The sequence below is a fragment of the Zea mays genome, chromosome 5, assembly GCF_902167145.1.
Source record: "Zea mays cultivar B73 chromosome 5, Zm-B73-REFERENCE-NAM-5.0, whole genome shotgun sequence".
Classification (NCBI taxonomy): Eukaryota; Viridiplantae; Streptophyta; class Magnoliopsida; order Poales; family Poaceae; genus Zea; species Zea mays.
Window position 1 is genome coordinate 20,853,671 of NC_050100.1, and position 21,349 is coordinate 20,875,019.

General features: G+C 46.3%; 1 protein-coding gene across 7 annotated transcripts; it reads right to left on the reverse strand.

Moving 5' to 3' along the window:
• Positions 1 to 442: 442 nt before the first annotated feature.
• Positions 443 to 20,813, reverse strand: LOC103626078 (endoribonuclease Dicer homolog 2a). Of its 7 annotated transcripts, none has more exons than XM_008646459.3 (9): positions 20,452 to 20,760; positions 19,564 to 19,826; positions 19,030 to 19,430; positions 18,828 to 18,901; positions 6,124 to 6,311; positions 5,565 to 5,771; positions 2,568 to 2,981; positions 1,780 to 2,049; positions 443 to 1,047 (listed from the first exon to the last, which is right to left on the reverse strand). In XM_008646459.3, the coding sequence occupies exons 1-9, from the start codon at positions 20,534 to 20,536 to the stop codon at positions 1,030 to 1,032; spliced, it is 1,920 nt and encodes a 639-aa protein (XP_008644681.1). In that variant the 5' UTR covers positions 20,537 to 20,760; the 3' UTR covers positions 443 to 1,029. The 7 variants fall into 7 exon arrangements, with proteins under 7 accessions (XP_008644681.1, XP_008644678.1, XP_020393564.1 ...); XM_008646456.3 differs by having other exon boundaries at positions 443 to 1,057; positions 19,030 to 19,328; positions 20,452 to 20,674; XM_020537975.2 differs by lacking the exon at positions 20,452 to 20,760 and adding an exon at positions 20,383 to 20,405 and having other exon boundaries at positions 443 to 1,057.
• Between the last annotated feature and the right edge of the window lie 536 nt (positions 20,814 to 21,349).

Sequence of the window (21,349 nt, forward strand, 5' to 3'; positions counted from 1 at the left end):
GGCTAGTTAATAGTTATAAAATATATGTTACATAACTCTTTGCAGTAGAGATAGCAGCATAGTTAAAACCATAGTTGCTCATAGATGGTTTATTATTTGCATCAGTTTTGATTAGACAAAATGTAGAGGCCTTAATTTGTGAAATGGATTGTATAATTCTCTTTACTCTTCGATACCACTGTCTATGTGACCAGATTTATAGAAAACCGTAGCAACATTCATGTCTGTAAATAAGTTTATTACAAAAATACATTCAATGATTTATCTAATAAAACTAATAATGTACCACGAATATTGACGTTTATATATATATATGTTTGGTCAAAATTAAAATTTCTTGAAAAGTGAAAATGACACTTTTTATGGAACACTGTGCGTGGGTCAGATTAATTTAGACGATTCAACACATGATTGGATTAGGCTTATCAGAAGTGGATTATAGTTTTCCTTTCCAATTGCCACGTAGAATTCATCATTTCATTAAGGGTCCACCACATGAAGCCACTGTGCATAGTAGATTCGAGTTTTTTTTTGTTTTGTATTTTGCAGCTATCGAAACCAAGGGTAGTTCAACTGTCCTTGATTCATATACACAACATTTATATACTACAGTAGTTTGTTTTGTTACCTCTGCGAGAACAGCTATCATGTGCGCAAATTCCCAAATATCAAATGCCCGCCCGGTCCAAGCCAAGTCCAAGCTTCATCCTCTTGCTGCGGCCTTTATCTTTTTGAGCAGAGCCTTTGCAGCGAGAACCTCTGCCACATCCTGGTTGCGGCCTGTTCCAGTCCCGGAGTACACAGTCCGCGCAGCCGTCACCTGTGCAACCACCCTTGTCACTCCAGCTACACTGTCACGAGTTGGAGAGTACGATGGCTTAGGGTAGTGTTTGTGCTCGCATAATTCCTTCAGTTCCGACACGGGGTCAGGCTCCATGGTCCCGGGGGTGGCAAGAGGTTCCAGTAGCCGCCTGATGGCACTCCAGACAACCTCTTTGTCGTTCCCGCTGTCCACGTAAATTGCGCCAGCTATTGCTTCAAACAAATCTGCGAGATCCTGTGTTTTTTTTATTGAAAACACAGGAAAATGGAAAACAAACGGGAGGGGTAAACAGAATATAGCACCAATTGAGAAAGTTCGAAGGTTTCAGTTACAAAAAAAAGGGTGGAAACCAGGTCAAACCACACTGTTAATCCATATTCCACGTTGCCATTTCAAATGTTATTATATAAACCAGATTCATTCGGAGCCTACAGAACCATCTGCCTCGTTACTGGCAGAGTGGTAGTTTTCTGCCATGAGAAATGATAATACTGTACGAGAGAAAAAAATTAATGAAAGCTGAACATAACTGCTAGCCAATTTCAGCCAGCTAATAACTAATTTATCCAAGAAACATGAAACAGAAAAATGTTAAATTTTTTTGGTATGTACTCCTGTTTCAAAATATAATTCGTTTGACTTTTTTAACCCCAACTTTGACCACTCGTCTTGTTCAAAGAATTCATGAAAAAATGAAAAAAATTAAGTCATATTGATTTTACTTGATAATAAGCAAAACCATAATGAAATTTTTGTTTTTTTTCAATTTTTTTGAATAAGACGAGTTAGTCAAACTTGTTATAAAAAAGGTCAAATGAATAATAAATCGGGACGGAGGGAGTATATATGTTCAATGCAAGCAAAAATAGGGCATGTGTGTTTTCATGGGCCTAGGATGCACGAAACATGTGTTTTAAACAAAACTAGAAAATGCTGAACATTCAAAAAAGACACACCTCCGGGAGACTAATGCCAGCTTCCCAACCATGTGATGGGCCTGAAAATGACCGCCCTGAATTCTCAAGATCGTTAACCATCTGTTTTGACGATGAATGAAGAATGTGCTTGTGTAACCCTGCTTTAACAGCTGCATGTGCATAGCAACAGTTGTTCACAGAAGCTTTTCGTAGATTTGTCAACAGTGCTGGTGTACAATTGGGGTATTTTCTGTAAAAGTAATAAGTTAAGATGTAGTCCAATACAGCATCTCCGAGAAATTCAAGCCTCTGCACACAGGCACGAACTTTAAGTTGACCCATAAAAAGCCATCTGGGGTAAAATACCATTTGTGTTAAAAGAAGTTCATAAAAGGGCTAATAAAATAATAATCTATTATAGTTCTACATATGAACTTATCAGATTCTCTCCTATTGGTAAACTTTTAGACTTCATTCCTGTTGGTATTATTTAGCCAGCTTTAATAGTTCTGAATGGACAATTTCATCTATGTTCTTGCATGTCAAGGGTGCACAAAAGAATTGCAAAACATTGTTTTTTCCTCAGACAAGCATTAGAAGAACGGTTCAATAACATGCCGATTCCATGGCTGTGGTTAGTTTTTCTGTTACATTCACGCCCTTTGGATTAACTGAAAAACTACTGAACTACTACCCATCACAATGGTGCAGAATACTGAACTGCAAAAACATTGTTAACTTTTAAGAAGAACTGTTTGCAATTAAATATGAAAAAATATAATGAATTGGTACTGAAGATTGAAGTGCATTAAGTCATCGAGATTAACCTCATTGCAAGCTGTAATACCAGTAATATTGTAAGAACTATGTGTCAATGCTTCTACTAACAGTGAAGTATCATAGAACACATATTTGAGCATTGTCTGCAAGCTTTCCGCGTCAATTAATTCTTCAGATTTTGTTGTAATAGTCCTTTCAACTTGCATTTTACTATGCAGTTCAACATCCATTCCTAGTGCTTTGATAAAATGAACTGCAGCCAGTTCACCACAAGTACTGAGGTAGGCCCCAGTCAAGGCTTCCACTGTATCAGCAATTCTCTTGCTTTTTATGGATATTTTCTTCAGACTGTACATATTATTGGTTGCTCGGAAGAAAACCTTGTTGTTACCGCGTGAGTCATAACCGAACCCTGGAATGGTCCATTTTTGGGGGTTAAATAGTTCACCTCGAATGTATCCCTGCCAACCAAGAAAAAAACAGTTATATAAACCTGAAAGCAAACATATAAATTAATTTATGTGCTCAGGGAGATGACAAAGCAAATACTTAATTCTTGTTAGAGGGTAAAATGGACCAACTGTAATAGTTAGGGGAGTAAATTGAACAAACTGTTAGGACATAGGCCAAACTGTTGGGGGGGGGGGAGTAATTTGGACTTTTCCCTTGATTAAAATAAAGCAACAAACTAGGTTCCAAGCTCAGGATTCCTTACCTCTATGGTAAGTGTTGAATTTCAATTACATACTACTTCACTCATAAAGTTGAATAAAATGCAGTGGTAGTCCTCGAACTTGGCACGATGTGTCACTTGGGTCCTCAAACTAAAAAAAAACAGGTGCTGAAACTTGGTGGCTCATCTAAAACCGGATTTGCTCAAAACGGATGCCGATGTGGCGTGCTACGTTGGAGTCACTTGGCTCCCCGAACTTTTTTTGAAAGATCAGGAGGGGAAAACCCCTACTATAAATTTTTTATTAATAATGTAAAATTACAACGCATCGTATGTACAAGAGACGACTATGTGTAGGGAAATTCTAATTGAGGAAGTTGAGAAGATGAATCAGAGGAGCTATATAGTTAAGACTGCCACTGATTAAGCCAGTCCGGGATTGAGGTGTCATATTTTCCTATAGCTCTGTGGATGACCAGAAGTAATTCCTTTGTGAATTCATTCTTGCAGTGCTGCACTGTTGGGTCTTTGTTCTCAAATAACCATGCATTTCGGCATTTCCAGATACTCCATGTCATGAGGATAATTATCTCCATAGAGAAAGGAACATTGAGTTGTTGCTTGAGGTTAGCCGAGGCCTCTTCCGGATGAGCGATTCTAGGAGGGGTCATACCAATGGAATTCCAGCAGGCCTTTGCAAAGTTACATCTAAGAAACAGATGATATAGAGTTTCCTCCTTTTGCCAGATACAGTTTTCACACGAATACGACTCAAGTGTCATGTTCTTTCTTCTCAACATATTCCTTGTGTTAAGTCTGTTTTTAGCCATAACCAGTAGAAGACTTTATGCTTTGGTTGACATTTGTTTTTCCATAGCCACTTATAAATAGTATGAACGTTTGAATGCCCCATTAGATGTCTGTAGGTCTTTTTTGTTGAATAGATATCTGAACCCCAAATATATCTCCATCTGTCCTTCGAGTTATTTATGGTGATTTGATCCCAAGCTTCATTTAACTCCAAATACTGTTCATAAGCTTGCTTAGAAAGGGGTAGCTGAAAATTTTGAAATAGATGTTCTTGTTGTTTAGCCTCTTCAATAAAAGTTTTGTGTTGCATGCAAAAGAGAATAATTCTGGATATTGCTGGTTTGGAATACCACTATTCCACAAATCTTCCCAGAAAAGGATGGTTCTACCATTACCGATGGTTGGATATGTCAATCCCTTGAAATTATGCAGAAGGTTCAGCAGACTTTTCTACCAAAAAGAGCCAATTCTTCTATGACTAGGGAGTCTGCCAGACATATAGTAATTATTCCAAATGATATTTACCCACGGTAAGTCATGTTTGTTGAAAAACTTGTGCAAGTATTTCAGGAGGAGCGCTTCGTTCTGGGTCTCCAACCTAATCACCCCAAGACCTCCACTGTCTTTCGGCTTAGTAATCATGGACCATGCAACTAGTGGTGGCTTTTTGGAGTTTGTGTCATTCCCTCTCCAAAGGCAATGTTTCCTGTATATGTCTATCTGCTTAATGGTAGAAACTAGGATCTTAAACGTGCACATAAAAAAGGTTGGTAAAGCTGAGAAAACCGAGTTGACCAACTCCAATCGCCCAGCTTGAGATAGGAAATTAGAGGAACATGACAGTCTCTTTTCAATTCTTTGAATTAGGGGTAAAAAGTGCTGAAGTTGTGGCTTTGAAAGACCCAGTGGCAGTCCAAGGTAGGTGAAAGGCATCGATCCGGTCTGACAGTTCAATGTTCTTGATAGAATCTCCATTTTCCCAGGGTTAACATTGATCGGATACATACTTGATTTGTTATAATTCACCCTGAGACCAGTTGAAGTTGCAAAGGAATTGAGAATTGCTTTTAGGAAAAATAACTGCTTTGGACAGGCTTCCATTATCAAAAGAGTGTCATCAGCATATTGAACAATAGGAAAGTCATGTCCACATCTGGCTGTCAGAGGTAGCTGAAGCAGGTTCAGATGCCTGACTTTATTGATAATACTCTGAAGAAGATCTGCCGTCAAGACAAACAACAATGGTGAAAGAGGTGGGTCCCCGAACTTGACATGTTGCATCACTTGGGGTCCTTGATTTTTCATTAGTGTGCTCCAACTCCAACGTGTCACACCATGTCGGCATCCGGTTTGAGCAAACCCGGTTTTGGACGGTTTTGCATGAGCCAATCAAGTCACAAGACCCGTTTTTCTGGTTTTCTGAGTTCGGGAACCCATGTGACACAGCGTGCCAAGTTTGAGGACCACTACTGCATTTTACTCCAGAAAGTTTAACCAACTATTACACTTCAGTACTAAGTTAAAAATAGTCATGCAAAGCATATTAGAAAATTTTCAGTACCACAATTTCGCTTTTGCAAGCTAGCTGGCATAGAGCTGGGTTGGAGACCTTTTCTTCTCTCATAGAGGTTAGCATGTCCTCTCGATGTTTGTATTTGTTAAAAAGATTTTGGCCTGTAACATACTTAATGAAAGAATCTCCAAGTGTTTCTAATGATTCCATTGAAAATTTCTCCTGGCATTCCTTTGTTGTAAGTGCTTCCAGAATCTGCAGATGATGCAGCTTGCAACTTCAAATTCATAGGAAACGAAAAAGTTTAAGAATTAGCCAAGGAACAAACTGTAGTAATGTCAGTAGCATGTTGCTATTAGTTAAAAATTAAGCATAGTACAAGCAAGCCATCTATTTTTTTTTCTTCAAAATAAAACTTTTGTTCTTTAGGTCTAGTAAAGTAATGCATGAACATTGCCAATTGGCAAGCCTTTATTCTCAACACCTCCACAAAATAAGAGCAACTGAAATTCTTTTGTAACTTGTAAGCTCAATAGCTCATGACCCTAGTATCTAGTCAACTACTACGGCTATTAGTGGAGTAAATAACTGCTGAGAAAAAGGGAACCTTCATAGCTGTTATGTTGAACTGTTGCATTCTTGGGCCCAACTGGATTTTCAACTTTGCAGAAAGAAGCAGACACTGGATACGGTACATTATGGAAGGCACAAATGAGAAGCTGAACAAAGTATTTGCTGACACCGGTGCCATGACTATTTTGCAGAGTTCAGGTGGCAACTTAACACTCGTAGGTTCTGAAGGAAGGAAAAAGATAAGTTAACATCATAATAGCCTATTAACAGCAGCAGGATCACAGGTTACAGCTCTAACTTCTAACCTCATTCTCTGTCTTTGGAGAGTAGAAAATTACATGTGCCTGGAATTTACTTTACTAATTACTCCCTCCATTTCAGTATAAGGTGCGGTTTGACTAGGTGTGGTTTCCAAAACTATACTTTGACCTATATTTTTTCTTATACTACAATGTTTCTGGCAACAAAATTATAACCATATGTAGTTTTTCAAATACTAAACCAATGATGTCACTTTTGTATAACAAAGTTTACATCTTGTAAGCCTAATTGTTGGTTGTAATTACAAAGTTTGAATCTTAAAATTAGTGCCCACCTTATAAAAATAAATGGGGGCAGTACTAAGCATTGGTTTAGGAGGGCATGCATTTGAGTTTAAAAGAACAGAAAAGCTCGGATCATTAAACTAACGAGCTAGCTCGGCTCATCTTATTTATCAGCCCAAGTTGGTTTGTTCAGCTCCTGGGCTCAAATAGACATTGACAAAAAAATCCGAAAGAAATATCGGCGGTAGACTATATAGCTCCTAATCTAACCCTAGTCAAGAAAAATAATTAAGGCCCTGTTTGGGACAGCTCCAGCTCCACAAAATTTGGTGGAGCAGGTCATTAGGTGCTCCAAAAAATCGTGAAACTGGAGCCATAAGCTTTTAAAAGACATTTAGATAAGTCATTTTGTTTATTATTTCGATTGAAAATATTTTTAAAACTATTAAAATTGATATTATAAACTACAGCTCCACACTGGAGCTGGAATCTGGAGCCATCCCAAACACTCCCTAAAATCCAATTGCCCAGACATACCATAAACCACTGGAATTGTTGAATCATAACATAAATCAAATAGAAAAATTGAATCGACTTCTACGCATGGCGAGGTCATGCCACCTCCTATGCGCCCAAGATAATGCTGCTAGTCTTTTGAGCGACATCCTTGGATCCATGCTCGACAGTCCTAGGCTTAGTAACTAGGTTCCCAGATCGATGGGATCGAGGAACGGGAACGTGGTACACGGTACACTACTAAAATTAGGTTTTAACACTACGGGAACGGGATTGTTCCCACGTTCCCGGAACGAACGTTCCTGAAACGAGGAACGTGACCACGTTCCCAGTTACTAAGGTCCTAGGCTTCCGGCTTGGGAACATGTGGGCAGGTATCGGACGTGCCGAAGATAATGTCGCTAGTCTTTTCAGTGACATCCTTGGATCCATGCTCGATATTTCTAGGTCTTCGGCTTGGGAACATGCAGATAGGTAACAGACGACGAAGGTAGAGAAGACATGCGATCGAGCTAAGGCTAAGTGCACCACTTATGCAAGACAATATAGGATGGAGAGCATCACCTGCGACCCTGCATGTTGGTGACCTGGCACGTGTTAGACTTGGAACTTGGGAGGCGGCGTATGGTCTTCTTGAGGTGAGAGTGAGAAGATATGAGTGGGAACATGGATGGCAGTAGAGAAGTCACACAGAGGAAAAGTCCTAATGTTTTTATCTTAAAAATGTAAGTATGCCTCTCACATGGGTGTGGTGATCAGTCATCAATGGCATTTGCCTTGCTCAAGTTAGATGGGAGATAATGTGAGAGAAACATAGAAGAATCTGAACTGTGTGTACGTATGCTTGGTCGTGTGGTTCACAAACTGGCTCACAAGCTAGCTCATTAACGTAACGAGCTCAAATGCTAGTGTAAGCTGGCTTGTTATGTTAACGAGCCAAGTCGAGTCGAGCTAATTTGACCACGAGTCGAGCAAGCTAGTGAACCATGAGTTTTTTTGCCATCCCTACTTGCCACATGTTTACATAATTCAGCTTCTCGTTCTTCTTAAAAATTTAACTTGCTGTGAAGCCCTCATTCACCAACATATGCTGGAGGTTGTTTCCAGAACATTTGTAATGAAAGTAATTATTTAAACAAATACTTTGATCCTTAAGAAAATACTTTGGATAAATTTGTGTATGTGTTTGGCTCATGAGGCCCATTAAACCACTTACACCAAATGTATGTGCATATACATCATGTTGCTGGAATAAAATTCAGTGACTGAGACTAAAAATGTTCAGAGTCGAAGGTTCGGATTTCAAGATTTGGTTGGCATAATTTTGAGGAAAAGAATTCCATCTTGCCTCGATCCCACAACTAGGCATATATGGAGCCTAGACATGAGTGATGTCAGGGCCTAAGGAGGCCCACGGAGGGGCTGCGACAGTAGCAGCCATGGGCCCTCTAAGGGGGATTAGATAAGGATAGTTAGAGATAAGATTAGAAGATTAGTTGAGATTATCTAGGAAGGTTATCAGTTAGTTTGTTGAGAGTTTTTAGAAGAGTTTTAAGGAGATAATGATCTTTAGCTAGACAGGGGCGGCCAACCGACCTATTTATGTAATAAATGGATGAGAAATAAAGTAGGCAAGAATTAGAGGGGAGAAACCCTCCTCTTGCTCAGTCGTGGGCAGAGCCCCCCCCCCCCCCCCCCCCCCGGCCGGCGTTCCTGCCCATCGATACCCCTCTCCAATTCCTCACCGATCTAGCAACCATAACAAGTGATCTTGAAGTATATTTGATAGGAATACGATCCCTACCACGGATTGGCCTTAGGTTGTATGAGTGTGAGGGGACTGGGCGAGGGAGGAAACGCCCACGACTGTGTTTGGGCGCCGTGGATGCTGGGCGCAGGGAAAGAGGGAGATGGGCTGCTGAACGGAAGAACACACTGATGAACAGTAGCGCGATGAACAGTAGTGCGATGAACAGTGGCGGCTAGGGTTTCTCCCAGCTCCCAGAGGGAAGCTGGAAACTATAATTGTTTCTGCTTAATTCCATATAGGGTGGTGCTTACAATTATTTATACTCCCTTCTAGTACTTATCTAATGAGATCAAATCCCTCTTTTCTCTCTAATAAATCTTATCCCTTAATCTTCTAATCCTTATCCAACTAATCTGCATGTGTAGATCCTTATCCAACTAATTTGCATGTCTATCCGTTGCCTCTGCTGTTATCCGGCGCCTGTAGTGGCGGTCGGTCATAACCTTAGTGACAAGGTTCCCGGAACGTTGGGAACGAGGAACGGGAACGAGGAACGCGGTACGTCTGTTAAAGCAACATGGAACGTTGAGGGGTATACAGCTGATCCACGTTCATTCGATGCGTGGAACGTGTTCCCAACGATTTAGGAACGCAGTTAGGGAACGATTGTAATGGAACATGGAACGATGCATAATTGAAACAACCAATGACACGTACATAATATATAATATATGTATATATAATTGATAATGATGGGATCCCGATAATGATAAGTCATAGTGTCTTAGCTTATATATATATATATATATATATATATATATATATATATATATATATATATATATATATATATATATATATATAACGGTAACGATAATCACTTTCTTGCAAAGCTTAGATAGAAGAGTCTTCTGGATCAATGTCCCATTTAGCATGTGCGCCATGTTTGTAGCCATCTGTTGATCTTGACAAAAGTCGCAAATTGGAGTGAATGGAGACTAATTTATCTGCAGTGGTAGTGTTCATCCTATTGCGCTTGGTGTTATGGATATGGCTGAATGTGCTCCAAATTCTCTCGGCCGATGAACTGCTGATGGGTTGAGATAAAACTTTTTTTGCAACCTCAGCTAAATCTGGAGTCTCAGAACCATAACTTACCCACCATTCAATCGGCTCCATGGTAAATGCATCCAATTGAACGGGTGGCAGCGCAAACATTCCCTTCTTCATAATAAAAGCATTAAATTGCTCCCTCAAAACTTGTTGTTCCCTTGGAGAATCTGCAATTTTACTAAAAGCTTCAAGCACATTAGTCATAACCTCCTTATCTGTATTAGGAGCTTGCCTTATGGTGCCACCAGGAGCTGGGGTGTTGAGGTATTGTTGATGATAAAATTTTGGGCATAAGGCATATGCTAAGCAATGAAGGGGAAGATTCATCTTCTCCCAACGGCGCATAACGATACTTTCAACCTCAACAAAATCATCTTTATGCGGGTTATCATCTTTTGTCATTATATCTTTTATTTCACCAACCATGCAATCCATTCTCTCGTAGATTTCTCCCATCTTTGGACCTTCTCCATCACTAAACCTTAATACGGAGTATATTGGCTCTGTGATAGCAATTATATTTTCAGCCTCCATCCAAAAGCTGTCATCATTTATTGTTAGGACAATGACCCTTGCTTGGTGCTTCACATCATTAGTGCAAGTATTTACCCAATCTTTCCACTGCCTTGTGACTACTGTGGTGGCAAGTGCTTCTCTACATGTTATGAGTCTTTGAAGCAATATGTAATGTGAAGCAAATCGAGTTTTTTTCACCTTAAGTAGGTCCAAACGAGAGTTGGTTCTAAACATTGCCAAACAATGGCAATGATTCTGAAAAAACTTGACAATTGCTTTTCCAGTCTTATATGTGTCAAGCATCCATGGAAATTTCACAGCAAAATCCTTGAATATAAGGTTTAGCGTGTGAACAACGCATGGGGCCCAAAAAATGTGCTTATGCACCTGTAATCAAACAAAATATGATTAGGGAAAATCCAAGATAAAAAACACTTGAAGGACAAAATATGTGACTTACTTTTTCAATTTCCTTTCCAGCTGCTTTGCAATTAGCAGCATTGTCCGTTACCACTTGAAGGACATTTCCTGGTCCAATTTCATCAATAGCCTTCAAGAGATATTGTGCAATAGCTTCACCGGTTTTTTCAACTCCAGAGAAATCTTCTGCATATAAGAAACATGAACCTCGACTGTTCGACGCAATCACATTGATTAGGGGCTTGTTTTTTATATCTGTCCATCCATCGGACACAACCGAAACACCTTGTGTCAACCTAATGCATGATTAAAAGTGAGTTTTTGGAGAAAAAAATCATACAATGAAAAGACAATAAAATTAAGAACTTACCATGTACTTTTAAGTGGTGCTAAGTCGGTCTCCACACTTCTCTTGCATGCATCTAGGAGAGTTGTCCTTGCCTTTTCACTCGACGGACCTTTATAATCTTTTGGACCATTTTTTATTGCCATTATCATTTGTGAAAATTGAGGGCTCCTCAACACATTGAATGGAATACCGTTGGCACATAAAAATTTGGTAATTTCCATATCGACAGACTCCCTTTGGGCTACTCCAAACGATTTTGTCAACGGATTCGGAGTGGTCGTCCCTGATGTTGATCTCATATGAAATCCTTTACTATCAGCTTCTTTCACCTTTTCCCGCAAAGCTTTGCTCTTGTTGGGATCGTTTTGCAATGACATACAACGTGCAATTTGTGCTTTTTTACCAGGTAATGGACCAAGCAAATGAACACGAACTCTAGTTAAACTTCCTTTGTACGATTTCTTGCAATGTTTACACTGCCACTCCTTTGTTCCACCAACATTTTTTCCACTCGGAACACCAATAATATTAATTTCATCTAGAAGTGGATGTTTCGTACCAGTAGCCGCAGCTCCATCTTCGTCACCACTGTCTGCGTCTGCACCACCATCTTGGATATCTACAGGCACCTCATGGACGACTTGCACATCATCATCTTCTTTTTCATCCGCACGCTTTCTTTTGCTTGAAGAACCGAAAACCATGTCTATGTTGAGGTTTGAGTTGGGTTGTGGTGCTGTACTGCTGTGCATCAGTGGATGGAGTTCTATTTAAATAGCAGGCAGTACGCGGCCGGCTCCCTGCCTAATCACTTAACGTGCTCCAGACATGGATAATCCCTTCCTCTTCTTACGCGCTCCATGCCTAACCCCTCAGCTTCCTGCGACCTTGGACGGACCGACGGATCTCCTCCACTGCGAGCGCGAGTGCGCGACTCCTCCACTGCGAGCGCGAGTGCGCGACTCCTCCACTGCACCGCGACGGCGCGACCTCCTCCACTGCGCGATTCCTCTTCCCCACTGCGCTCTTCCTCTTCCCCACTGCGCTCTTCCTCTTCCCCACTGCGCGATTCCTCTTCCTCTTCCCCACCACGCGATTCCTCTGCGCGATTCCTCTGCCTCTTCTACCCACTGCGCGATTCCTCTGCCTCTTCCGGTGATCCGGTCTTCCCCACTGCGCGGCGGCGACGGCAGCGTCCCAGCGCGGCGGCCGGACAACGCCCGCATCGCCCCAGCGCGGCGGCCAAGCGCGGCGGCCAAGCGCGGCGGCCGGCAACGCCCGCAACGTCCCAGAGCGTCGTCCCAGCGCGGCGGCCAAGCGCGGCGGCGCGGCGGCCAAGCACGGCGGGGCGACTTCCTAAGGTAAGCGTTCCTACCTTCTATAAACGGCGTTCCGCGAGCGTTTCTTGTAGTGTTCCCCTTCGTTCGCGTTCCTCGTTTCGGGACGAAATTCCGGGAACGCGGAACGCGCCATCGTTCCCCGTTCCCTGTCACTAAGGTCATAACATCTCTCCCTGCATGCGCAAATAGCTCGTCCTCGAGCTGGAAGTCGGGGTAGAGGCCCCGAAAGTCGTCGAGCGGCTCCCATGTAGCTTCCTCCGGAGATAGGCCCTGCCATTGCACCAAAATGTGCCACGTTCCGCGCCGCTGTTGAGCACGCAGCACCTTCAGCGGCGCCGGTAGTAGTCTGCCATCCTGGACAGGGGGTAACCCCGCACGCTGCTCCGGCGGTTCACCCTTGTGGCGCTTGAGGAGGCCCACATGAAATACGTCGTGCAGGCGGGCTCCCTCTGGTAGCTCCAGCCGGTATGCCACCTTGCCGATGCGCTCCAGGACTCGGAACGGTCCGGCGTAGCGAGGGCCGAGCTTCCCTTTTGCGCGTGGCTCTAGGGACTGCATGGGCCGATGTAGAAGGCGCAGCCACACCCAATCCCCGACAGCCAGCTCCATGTCGCGATGACCAGCGTCGTAGTACCGCTTGGACAGCTGTTGCGCCTGAACGAGGCGCTGTCGGACCTCCGCAAGGATGTTGTCCCGGTCGCGCAGCAACTCCTCCGCCGCTGCCGTCCGTGCGGACCCGGGCTGGTATGGCAGGATCGGCGGTGGGGGGCGTCCGTACACCACCTCAAATGGCGTGGCACGGAGGGCGGTGTGGAACGAGGTGTTGTAGCAGTACTCCGCCCAAGAGAGCCAGTCCACCCAGGCCCGAGGCCGATCACCTGTCACACAACGAAGGTACATGGCAATTACCTTGTTGACAACCTCGGACAGGCCATCTGTCTGTGGATGGAACGCCGTGCTCATGCGGAGGGAGACGCCGGCGCACTTGAAGAGGTCGCGCCAGACGTGTCCGGTAAACACAGGGTCCCGATCGCTGACGATGGAGGAGGGGAACCCGTGTAACCGGACGATGCCATCGAAGAAGGCCCGCGCAACCGATGCCGCCGTATACGGGTGGCCGAGCGGAATGAAGTGGGCGTACTTGGAGAAGCGATCGACCACCGTGAGGATGACCGATTTGCCGCCCACCTTAGGCAGCCCCTCGATGAAGTCCATGGAGATGTCAGCCCACACCTGGGACGGCACCTGGAGGGGCTGCAGCAGCCCCGCCGGCTGCAGGGTCTCTGTCTTGTTTCGCTGGCACGTTGTGCACGTCCGCACCCAATCAGCCACCAAGGTGCGGTCGCCAGGAACGTAGAACTCGGCGCGGAGGCGATGGAGGGTTTTCTGAATGCCCTCATGCCCCGCCGAGTGGGCCAGGAGGATGGCCTTATGTCGGAGGTCGCCGTCGTTCGGTACATAGACGCGCGAGCCGTGAAGAAGGAGGCCATCCTCCAGGCGCCATGGGGCGGTCAAGGTACCATCCTGGAGCTGCTGGCACAGGCGGCTACTGTCTGGGGATGTCGTTGTGGCGCGGCGGATGTCGTCGAGGAAGGCGAACGAAGGACCAGAGAGGGCCAGGGCTGCTGCTGCCCCCGGCTCCCCTGCGGATGGTTGGAGTAGCTCGGCGTCGCGGCGGGACAGTGCGTCCGCGGCGACATTGAGGCGGCCCGGACAATACTCAACCTCAAAGTCGAAGCCGAAGAGCTTGCTCAGCCACTGGTGCTGGGGCACTGTAGACAGTCGCTGGTCGAGGATGTACTTCAAGTTGTAGTGGTCAGTGCGGACGGCGAAATGACGACCCCAAAGATAGGGCCGCCAATGGCGCACCGCCTGAACCTAGCCGATCAGCTCCCGCTCGTAAGCGGCAAGCTTGAGGTGTCGCGCCGCAAAGGGACGGCTGAAGAACGCCACCGGTCCCGCGCCTTGGTGAAGGACGGCGCCGAAGCCCGTACCGGAGGCGTCGCAGTCCACGACGAAGGTCTTCTCGAAGTCAGGCATCTGAAGGACCGGACCCGTGGTCAAGGCTGTTTTCAGCTGCTGGAAGGCGGCCTGGGTGTCGTCGTCCCAGGTGAAGGCATCGCGCCGCAGAAGGCGCGTGAGAGGTGCCGCGATGACACCGAAGTCGCGGATGAACTTTCTGTAGTAGCCGGCGAGGCCCAAGAAGGCCCGCAGGCCACGAGCGGAGTGCGGTGATGGCCACGAGGAGACGGTCTCCACCTTGGCCGGATCCATGGCCACCCCCGCGGCGGAGATGACGTGCCCGAGGTATGCCACCGAGCGCGCCCCGAAGGAGCACTTGGAGCGTTTGAGATGTAGCTGGTGGTCGCGCAGGGCGTGGAGGACGATGCTGATGTGCTGGAGGTGTTCCGCCCATGTCTTGTTGTAGATGAGGATGTCATCAAAGAACACAAGCACATACTTGCGCAAATAGGGGCGGAGGACGTCGTTCATGAGGGCTTGAAAGGTCGCCGGAGCGTTGGAGAGGCCAAACGGCATGACCAAGAACTCATAGTGTCCCTCGTGTGTCCGGAACGCCGTCTTCTCGACATCAGCGGGGTGCATGCGCACCTGATGGTAGCCCGAGCGCAAGTCGAGCTTGGTGAAGAAGTGGGCGCCATGCAGCTCATCGAGCAACTCATCGACCACCGGAATAGGGAACTTGTCCTTCGATGTCTTAGCATTCAGGGCCCTGTAGTCGATGCAGAACCGCCACGAGTTGTCGGGCTTGCGGACCAGCAAGACCGGGGCAGAGAATGGCGATGTGCTGGGGCGAATGATCCCTTGGGCGAGCATGGCGCTGCACTGACGCTCTAACTCATCCTTCTGGAGCTGGGGGTAACGGTAGGGCCGAACCGCCACCGGTGCCGCCCCCGGAAGAAGATGAATGCTGTGGTCGTAGGGGCGGGCGGGTGGCACCCCTTGCGGCTCGGCGAAGACCAGCTCAAATTGCCGAAGAAGATCGTCGAGGAGCGGCTGTGTGGGCGTGCTAGACACCACGCACGCAGCCGGCTGTGGGGGAACCGCGCCGGGCGCCCCCAGGCCGGACCAAATGATGCGGCGGCCCCCCTAGGTGAAGGACATGGACAGGTGGTCGCAGTCCCAGAGGATCGGCCCCAGCAGCCGCAGGAACTCGAAGCCCAAAATGACGTCGAAGGTGCCGAGGGTGAGGCCGATACAGTCGATGGAAAACTGTTCGGTGCCCACCCGCAGGTCGACGCTCCGCGCCATACCTTGGCACGATATGTTGTCACCGTTGGCCACCTGCACTTTGATGGTGGGGTGTGGCGTGGATGGCAGCTGCAGGCGGCTCATCAGACCCACCGACATGAAGTTGGTGGTGGAGCCGGAGTCGACGAGGGCCACAAGACGGTGGCCATTGATGGAGACGGGCAGCAACATGGCGTTTGGTGTGCGCACCCCTGCCAATGCGTGCAGCGAGACCGTCGGAATGATGGCCGCGGCGCGCGAGGGTGGCTCCTGCTCGAGCGCGATCTGTAGGTCAGCTCCCTCCTCTTGGGGCTCGTCGTCGATGTAGTCGTCGTTCTCCAAGTAGAAGAGGCGGGGACACACGTGCCCACGCACATAGGGCTCATCACAATTGAAACAGAGCCCTTGACGACGTCGTTCCTGCTGCTCGGCCAGCGTAAGCCGACGGAACGGTCGCGCTGGGGCGGCTGTACCTGCTGGTTGCGCTGCAGCGGTTGGCGGAGCAGTCAGCGGACGCGGCGGTGCTGGCAGTCCCGCGCGAGACTGCCGAAACCCGCGCGCTGGAGGCGGAGTGGTCTGCGCCGCTGCACGCTGCTCGAAAGCACGCGCCAAGTACATCGCTGATTGAAGGTCCTGGGGGTCTCGGATGGCCACATCAGTCCGGATGTGGTCGGGGAGGCCGCCGACGAAGAGTTCGGCCTTCTGCTGCGCGTCGAGCTTGCGCGTGTGGCCGAGCATAGCGTTGAAGCGGTCGGCGTAGTCCTGTACCGTCGAGGTGAAGGGCAGGCGGGCAAGTTCGGACAGGCGGGTGCCCCGAACAGGCGGCCCAAACCGAAGGGTACAGACCTCCTTGAAGCGTCCCCACGTTGGCATGCCCTCGTCTTGCTCCAGGGCGTAATACCAAGTCTGCGCAGCGCCCTTCAGGTGATACGAAGCGAGCCAAGTGCGGTCAGTCACCAGGGTGCGCTGGCCCCGGAAGAACTGCTCGCATTGGTTCAACCAATTTAGGGGGTCAACGCTGCCATCATAGGTGGGGAAGTCGATCTTGTAGCAGCGAGGGGGAGTCTGTGCCGCCTGGCTATAGCCCAGGCCAGCAGCGGGCTCGACGACCCCAGAGGAGGCTGTCTGGGTCGTGGGTTCATGGAAGAGGACTCCCTCGACGCCTCCGTAGAAGACCCTCCCAGAGGCCGGCGCGTGGGGGGCTTCAGACTGCACCACCGACGACGTGATGGTCGCCGGAGTAGAGTAGATCGGCGGCTGCAGCACATATGACGGGACTTGCGACGGTGATCGGGGCCACTGCATTAAGTGCAACGGTACGCCAGGCGCAGCCCCGGTCATGGAGGATGCGGTAGCGGCGGATGTTGGGAGAGATGCGGTGGGCGGCGGCGCAGATGGGCTGGGCGGTAGTGGCATGGTGGTGGAGGCAGGCAGCGGTGGGTTCTGGTGCCGGTGATGTAGGTATGGATGGAGGAGATGTTCCCCTGCATCGCGATCATGTTTCCCTGCATGACAGCCATGTTCCGTGAAATTTCCCGGACTACTTCAGCGAGGGAATCTAGGGTCAGGGGAACAGATGAGGTGCCTGGCGGCACATAACCGGTGGATGGCACCGTGGACGGCACCGCGGCTAATGGCAGCGACGCCGACGCCTGAGAAAGCGACGACGCTGATGGCGAGGAGGGCAGCGGCGCGGACGGATCGCTGGACATAGCCGATACCAGATTGATAGGAATAAGATCCCTACCACGGATTGGCCTTAGGTTGTATGAGTGTGAGGGGACTGGGCGAGGGAGGAAACGCCCACGGCTGTGTTTGGGCGCCGTGGATGCTGGGCGCAGGGAAAGAGGGAGATGGGCTGCTGAACGGAAGAACACACTGATGAACAGTAGCGCGATGAACAGTAGCGCGATGAACAGTGGCGGCTAGGGTTTCTCCCAGCTCCCAGAGGGAAGCTGGAAACTATAATTGTTTCTACTTAATTCCATATAGGGTGGTGCTTACAATTATTTATACTCCCTTCTAGTACTTATCTAATGAGATCAAATCCCTCTTTTCTCTCTAACAAATCTTATCCCTTAATCTTCTAATCCTTATCCAGCTAATCTGCATGTGTAGATCCTTATCCAACTAATTTGCATGTCTATCCGTTGCCTCTGCTGTTATCCGGCGCCTGTAGTGGCGGCCGTTCATAACAATATTGCTCATATTTACTAAATTGTTTAGGCTTTTGGGAGAACCAGTTCATGCATGAAACAATATGCAAGTAAGAAAATACAATGTATCAAATTAGCAAAGAAGAGAAATTGAGTTACACCCTATAGATTATATTTATCTTTGAGGCTTGGTGGAGCCGATACATGAAGAGTCTAGATGAATACTTCCCATAATTTTTAAAGCTCTCGGATGAACTGGATTATGCATGAAACCATATCTATGAAAAACATAAATATTAAACTGACAAAGACATGATAGTATTTTTAAGTTATTCAAATTTGAATTTGTAGTCTATTTGTTTTATTTATTTATGTCCTTTATCGAAATAGTGTATGGTATGACGCCCTTTCGGTAAAGGGTAAATATTAATCATTGATATGAACATTTTTAGATCAAATGTGTATGATACAAATTTAATTCCAATTGCAAAGAAGAATGTAACATTAGAAAACTGAGACACATAATTAGCAGTTGGATTAGTTGTAAGGAATGTTTGGAAGAGTGCTACAAACTCTCGATGGATATAGACCCTGGAAAGTTTGTAAGGACACATACAAATATCATCCACTTTGCTTGTAAGCAATAAGCAACAATTCATTTTCATATAAAAATAAATAAATTTTGCAGTTCCTGGATTTGACCTTAAAATAGTTGAAAATTTATAACGCAGTTAGAACAAGATATCAAGAGGCAAAAATTTCAGTACTGTCAACAGAAAACCACCTTTCCTTTTTCCGTAGCATTTGTAGAGGAAGTTTTGCACTGTGAATAATCCACTGGCGACCAACAGTGGTTTACTTTCAGAGGTCAAACGAAGGCCACATCCAGAGCATACAAAAAGAATACCGACTTTTGGATGTAAATTCTACCGTTTAGAGGAACATGTAACAAATGTAAGGGCAAACATAAATCTAATCTTTAGTACCTTTTGCAGCTAACAGCACTCCTATTGTTCAAATCCAGAGGTTGGTTTGCATTTAAGTCAAGTCCTGTAATAATATAAAATTTTCGTTCACGAGGGGCATATACAACAGAATTCTGAAGTATGCACCTGCAGCAAGGGTCATCCATTGTCTGCAGTATATCAGCATCTTTACAAGAATGGCAATGTCTCATATTTTTATCAGTCACATCATATGCTGATGATGTTGAGAACTTGATACCGCACCAATCAATTTTGCCTGACGCTGTGGGCAGAAGTAGATAGACAACCCCCAAATCTACCTGCCATTCACGGAAGTATTTTATAGCATTGCTGACCTCCGAACTGTTACTGTTAATGAGCAAAGAAAGAACCGTGATCTGGAATCTTCTAGCAAAAAGTACCTGAAAAAAGGTTGTTGTACACAGCATTAATGTAGAAGATCTCTCACACTTCCAAAACTAACATGTATTGATAAAAGAAACTAAAACAGGAGCCTGGTATTAAGAAAAAAAGATAACATCATTCCATATATACCTGTTCCTGATTCAGATGAATCTTGTACAGGTACTTAATGGTAATATCAGTACCACCCAAGTTAAAAGAGTACCGAAAGAAGTCAGGCCCCATGTCACATTTGACAGCTAAAATTATGTCCGTTGGATCAGCAGTTGTGTTGCAAGACCCTTGCAACGAGATGTTGTAGCAATAATACAAGCCACGAAGAGAAAAAGAAACCCAATTGTCCATTAGTTCCTCAGGAAAGTAAACCGGTTGTCCATGTTGATATTTCTCCTCGGCTGAATGAGAAACAGAAAGCATCGTGAATTCATTAACACAAATCTAACATTAAGCATATCCTTGACACTAAGCAAAAATATGACATCAGTTTGGAAAGGGTGAGGTTCCATTTCGTCGAAGGGAACTTATCTGGTGCTCAAAGAGCCAAAGGGGTATGATGTTCACGTGCACATTTTAAATTTAGAATATCCATCTCATATCTAACGCAGCAGGTGGGAGGGCTTCCTCGTAAAATTGGCTGTTGCTGTTGGATGTGAGATGGATATCCCTATGCACATGAGCACCGTACTCCTTTCAGGACCCAGAAGCTGATCTTACACCGTTACACGAACTAGTTCATAACGATAGTTCACAAATCACCGTAAGTTATAAGTAACTTATGACGAGAACGAGGCAGTTATGAGATTGTTATTACACTAGAATACAACCACAGTAGCAAACAGTAATCACAAGAGGGGTTTTCAAAAAGGAACTAAAACTATCGTTATAAGAAAAAGCACAGTGACTATAGATCTCAGTAAGGACATCGTTTTCATCTAGGGAGAGAGTAAACACCTGTCGAACTAAGGTACCACTAGTACGAACCGAAGCAGAGTAGGTGGCATCAGTTTTCGTTGATCGTACCATTGCCTCGCTTGGCTTTGGATGGAGCTTCTCCTCCCCGCGTATCAGTCTCGGCGGCGGCGGAGGGGGAGGCGGGTCCATCCATGGTGATGGCGACTGGTCGCTGGTGAGGTTTAGGCGAGCGACTGGGAGGGGAGAGGGAAGGAGAGGAAAGCGATCAATGGGCGGCGCTTGTGCTGGGGCCGCCCTCCCTTGACACCCCGGCAGCGAGGAGACTTCGGACGGAAGCGAAGGCCATCCTTGTGAAGTCTCGTCATCAGGCCGCCCTTTCGGTGCGCCGTGCGCGCTTTTTCCGCGACGACTTCTCTGATCTGGCCGCTTGGTCGTCACGGCGTCAGACCACTGCCGCGAGTGAGTGGAGTGACCGCCTACTCGTCAGCAGGCCCAATGTATGCCATTGCCATGCCCAGAAGCCGTTTCGAAAGTCCGATGCCAACCGGCACCTCGTGGGCTCTATAATACTTGCTCTCTCCGTGAAAAAATGCAAATCATTTTATATTTAATTAGATAAATTTATAAAAATACTAATTTTTGTGATAGTGGTGATGTTAGAGCATCTAAATAGCTTCTAAAAACTCCGATCTCAATACTTATTTTAGGAAAACAAAGAGAAAATATCATCCAACATTTACCAAGGCATTCTCCCACACGAATAATGACCCATCCCCGCACAAACATTCCCAGGCGCGCGAGCCCCCAATTAGGGATGAAAACGGTCGGAAATGGTCGGTAAACACTAAAACTATTACCGTTTTCATTTTTTTATCGGAAACAAAATCGAAAACGGTAACTCCGGAAACGGAAACGATATCGGTATTTCGGAAACATCGGAAACGAAAGTTCGGTGCCGAAAATACACCGGTAACGGTCGAAATCTAAAATACGATCGGTAAACATA

What these genes read in the sequence shown, in the direction of transcription:
- LOC103626078 (XM_008646454.3), bottom strand. Translation starts at nt 20,536, where the DNA reads ATGGATGGACCCGCCTCCCCCTCCGCCGCCGCCGAGACTGATACGCGG. An exon ending in TCAACATAACAGCTATGAAG is followed by an intron (nt 5,772 to 6,123) that starts GTTCCCTTTTTC and finishes CATCATCTGCAG; the next exon opens with ATTCTGGAAGCACTTACAAC. An exon ending in GTATTACAGCTTGCAATGAG is followed by an intron (nt 2,050 to 2,567) that starts GTTAATCTCGAT and finishes GCCTGTGTGCAG; the next exon opens with AGGCTTGAATTTCTCGGAGA.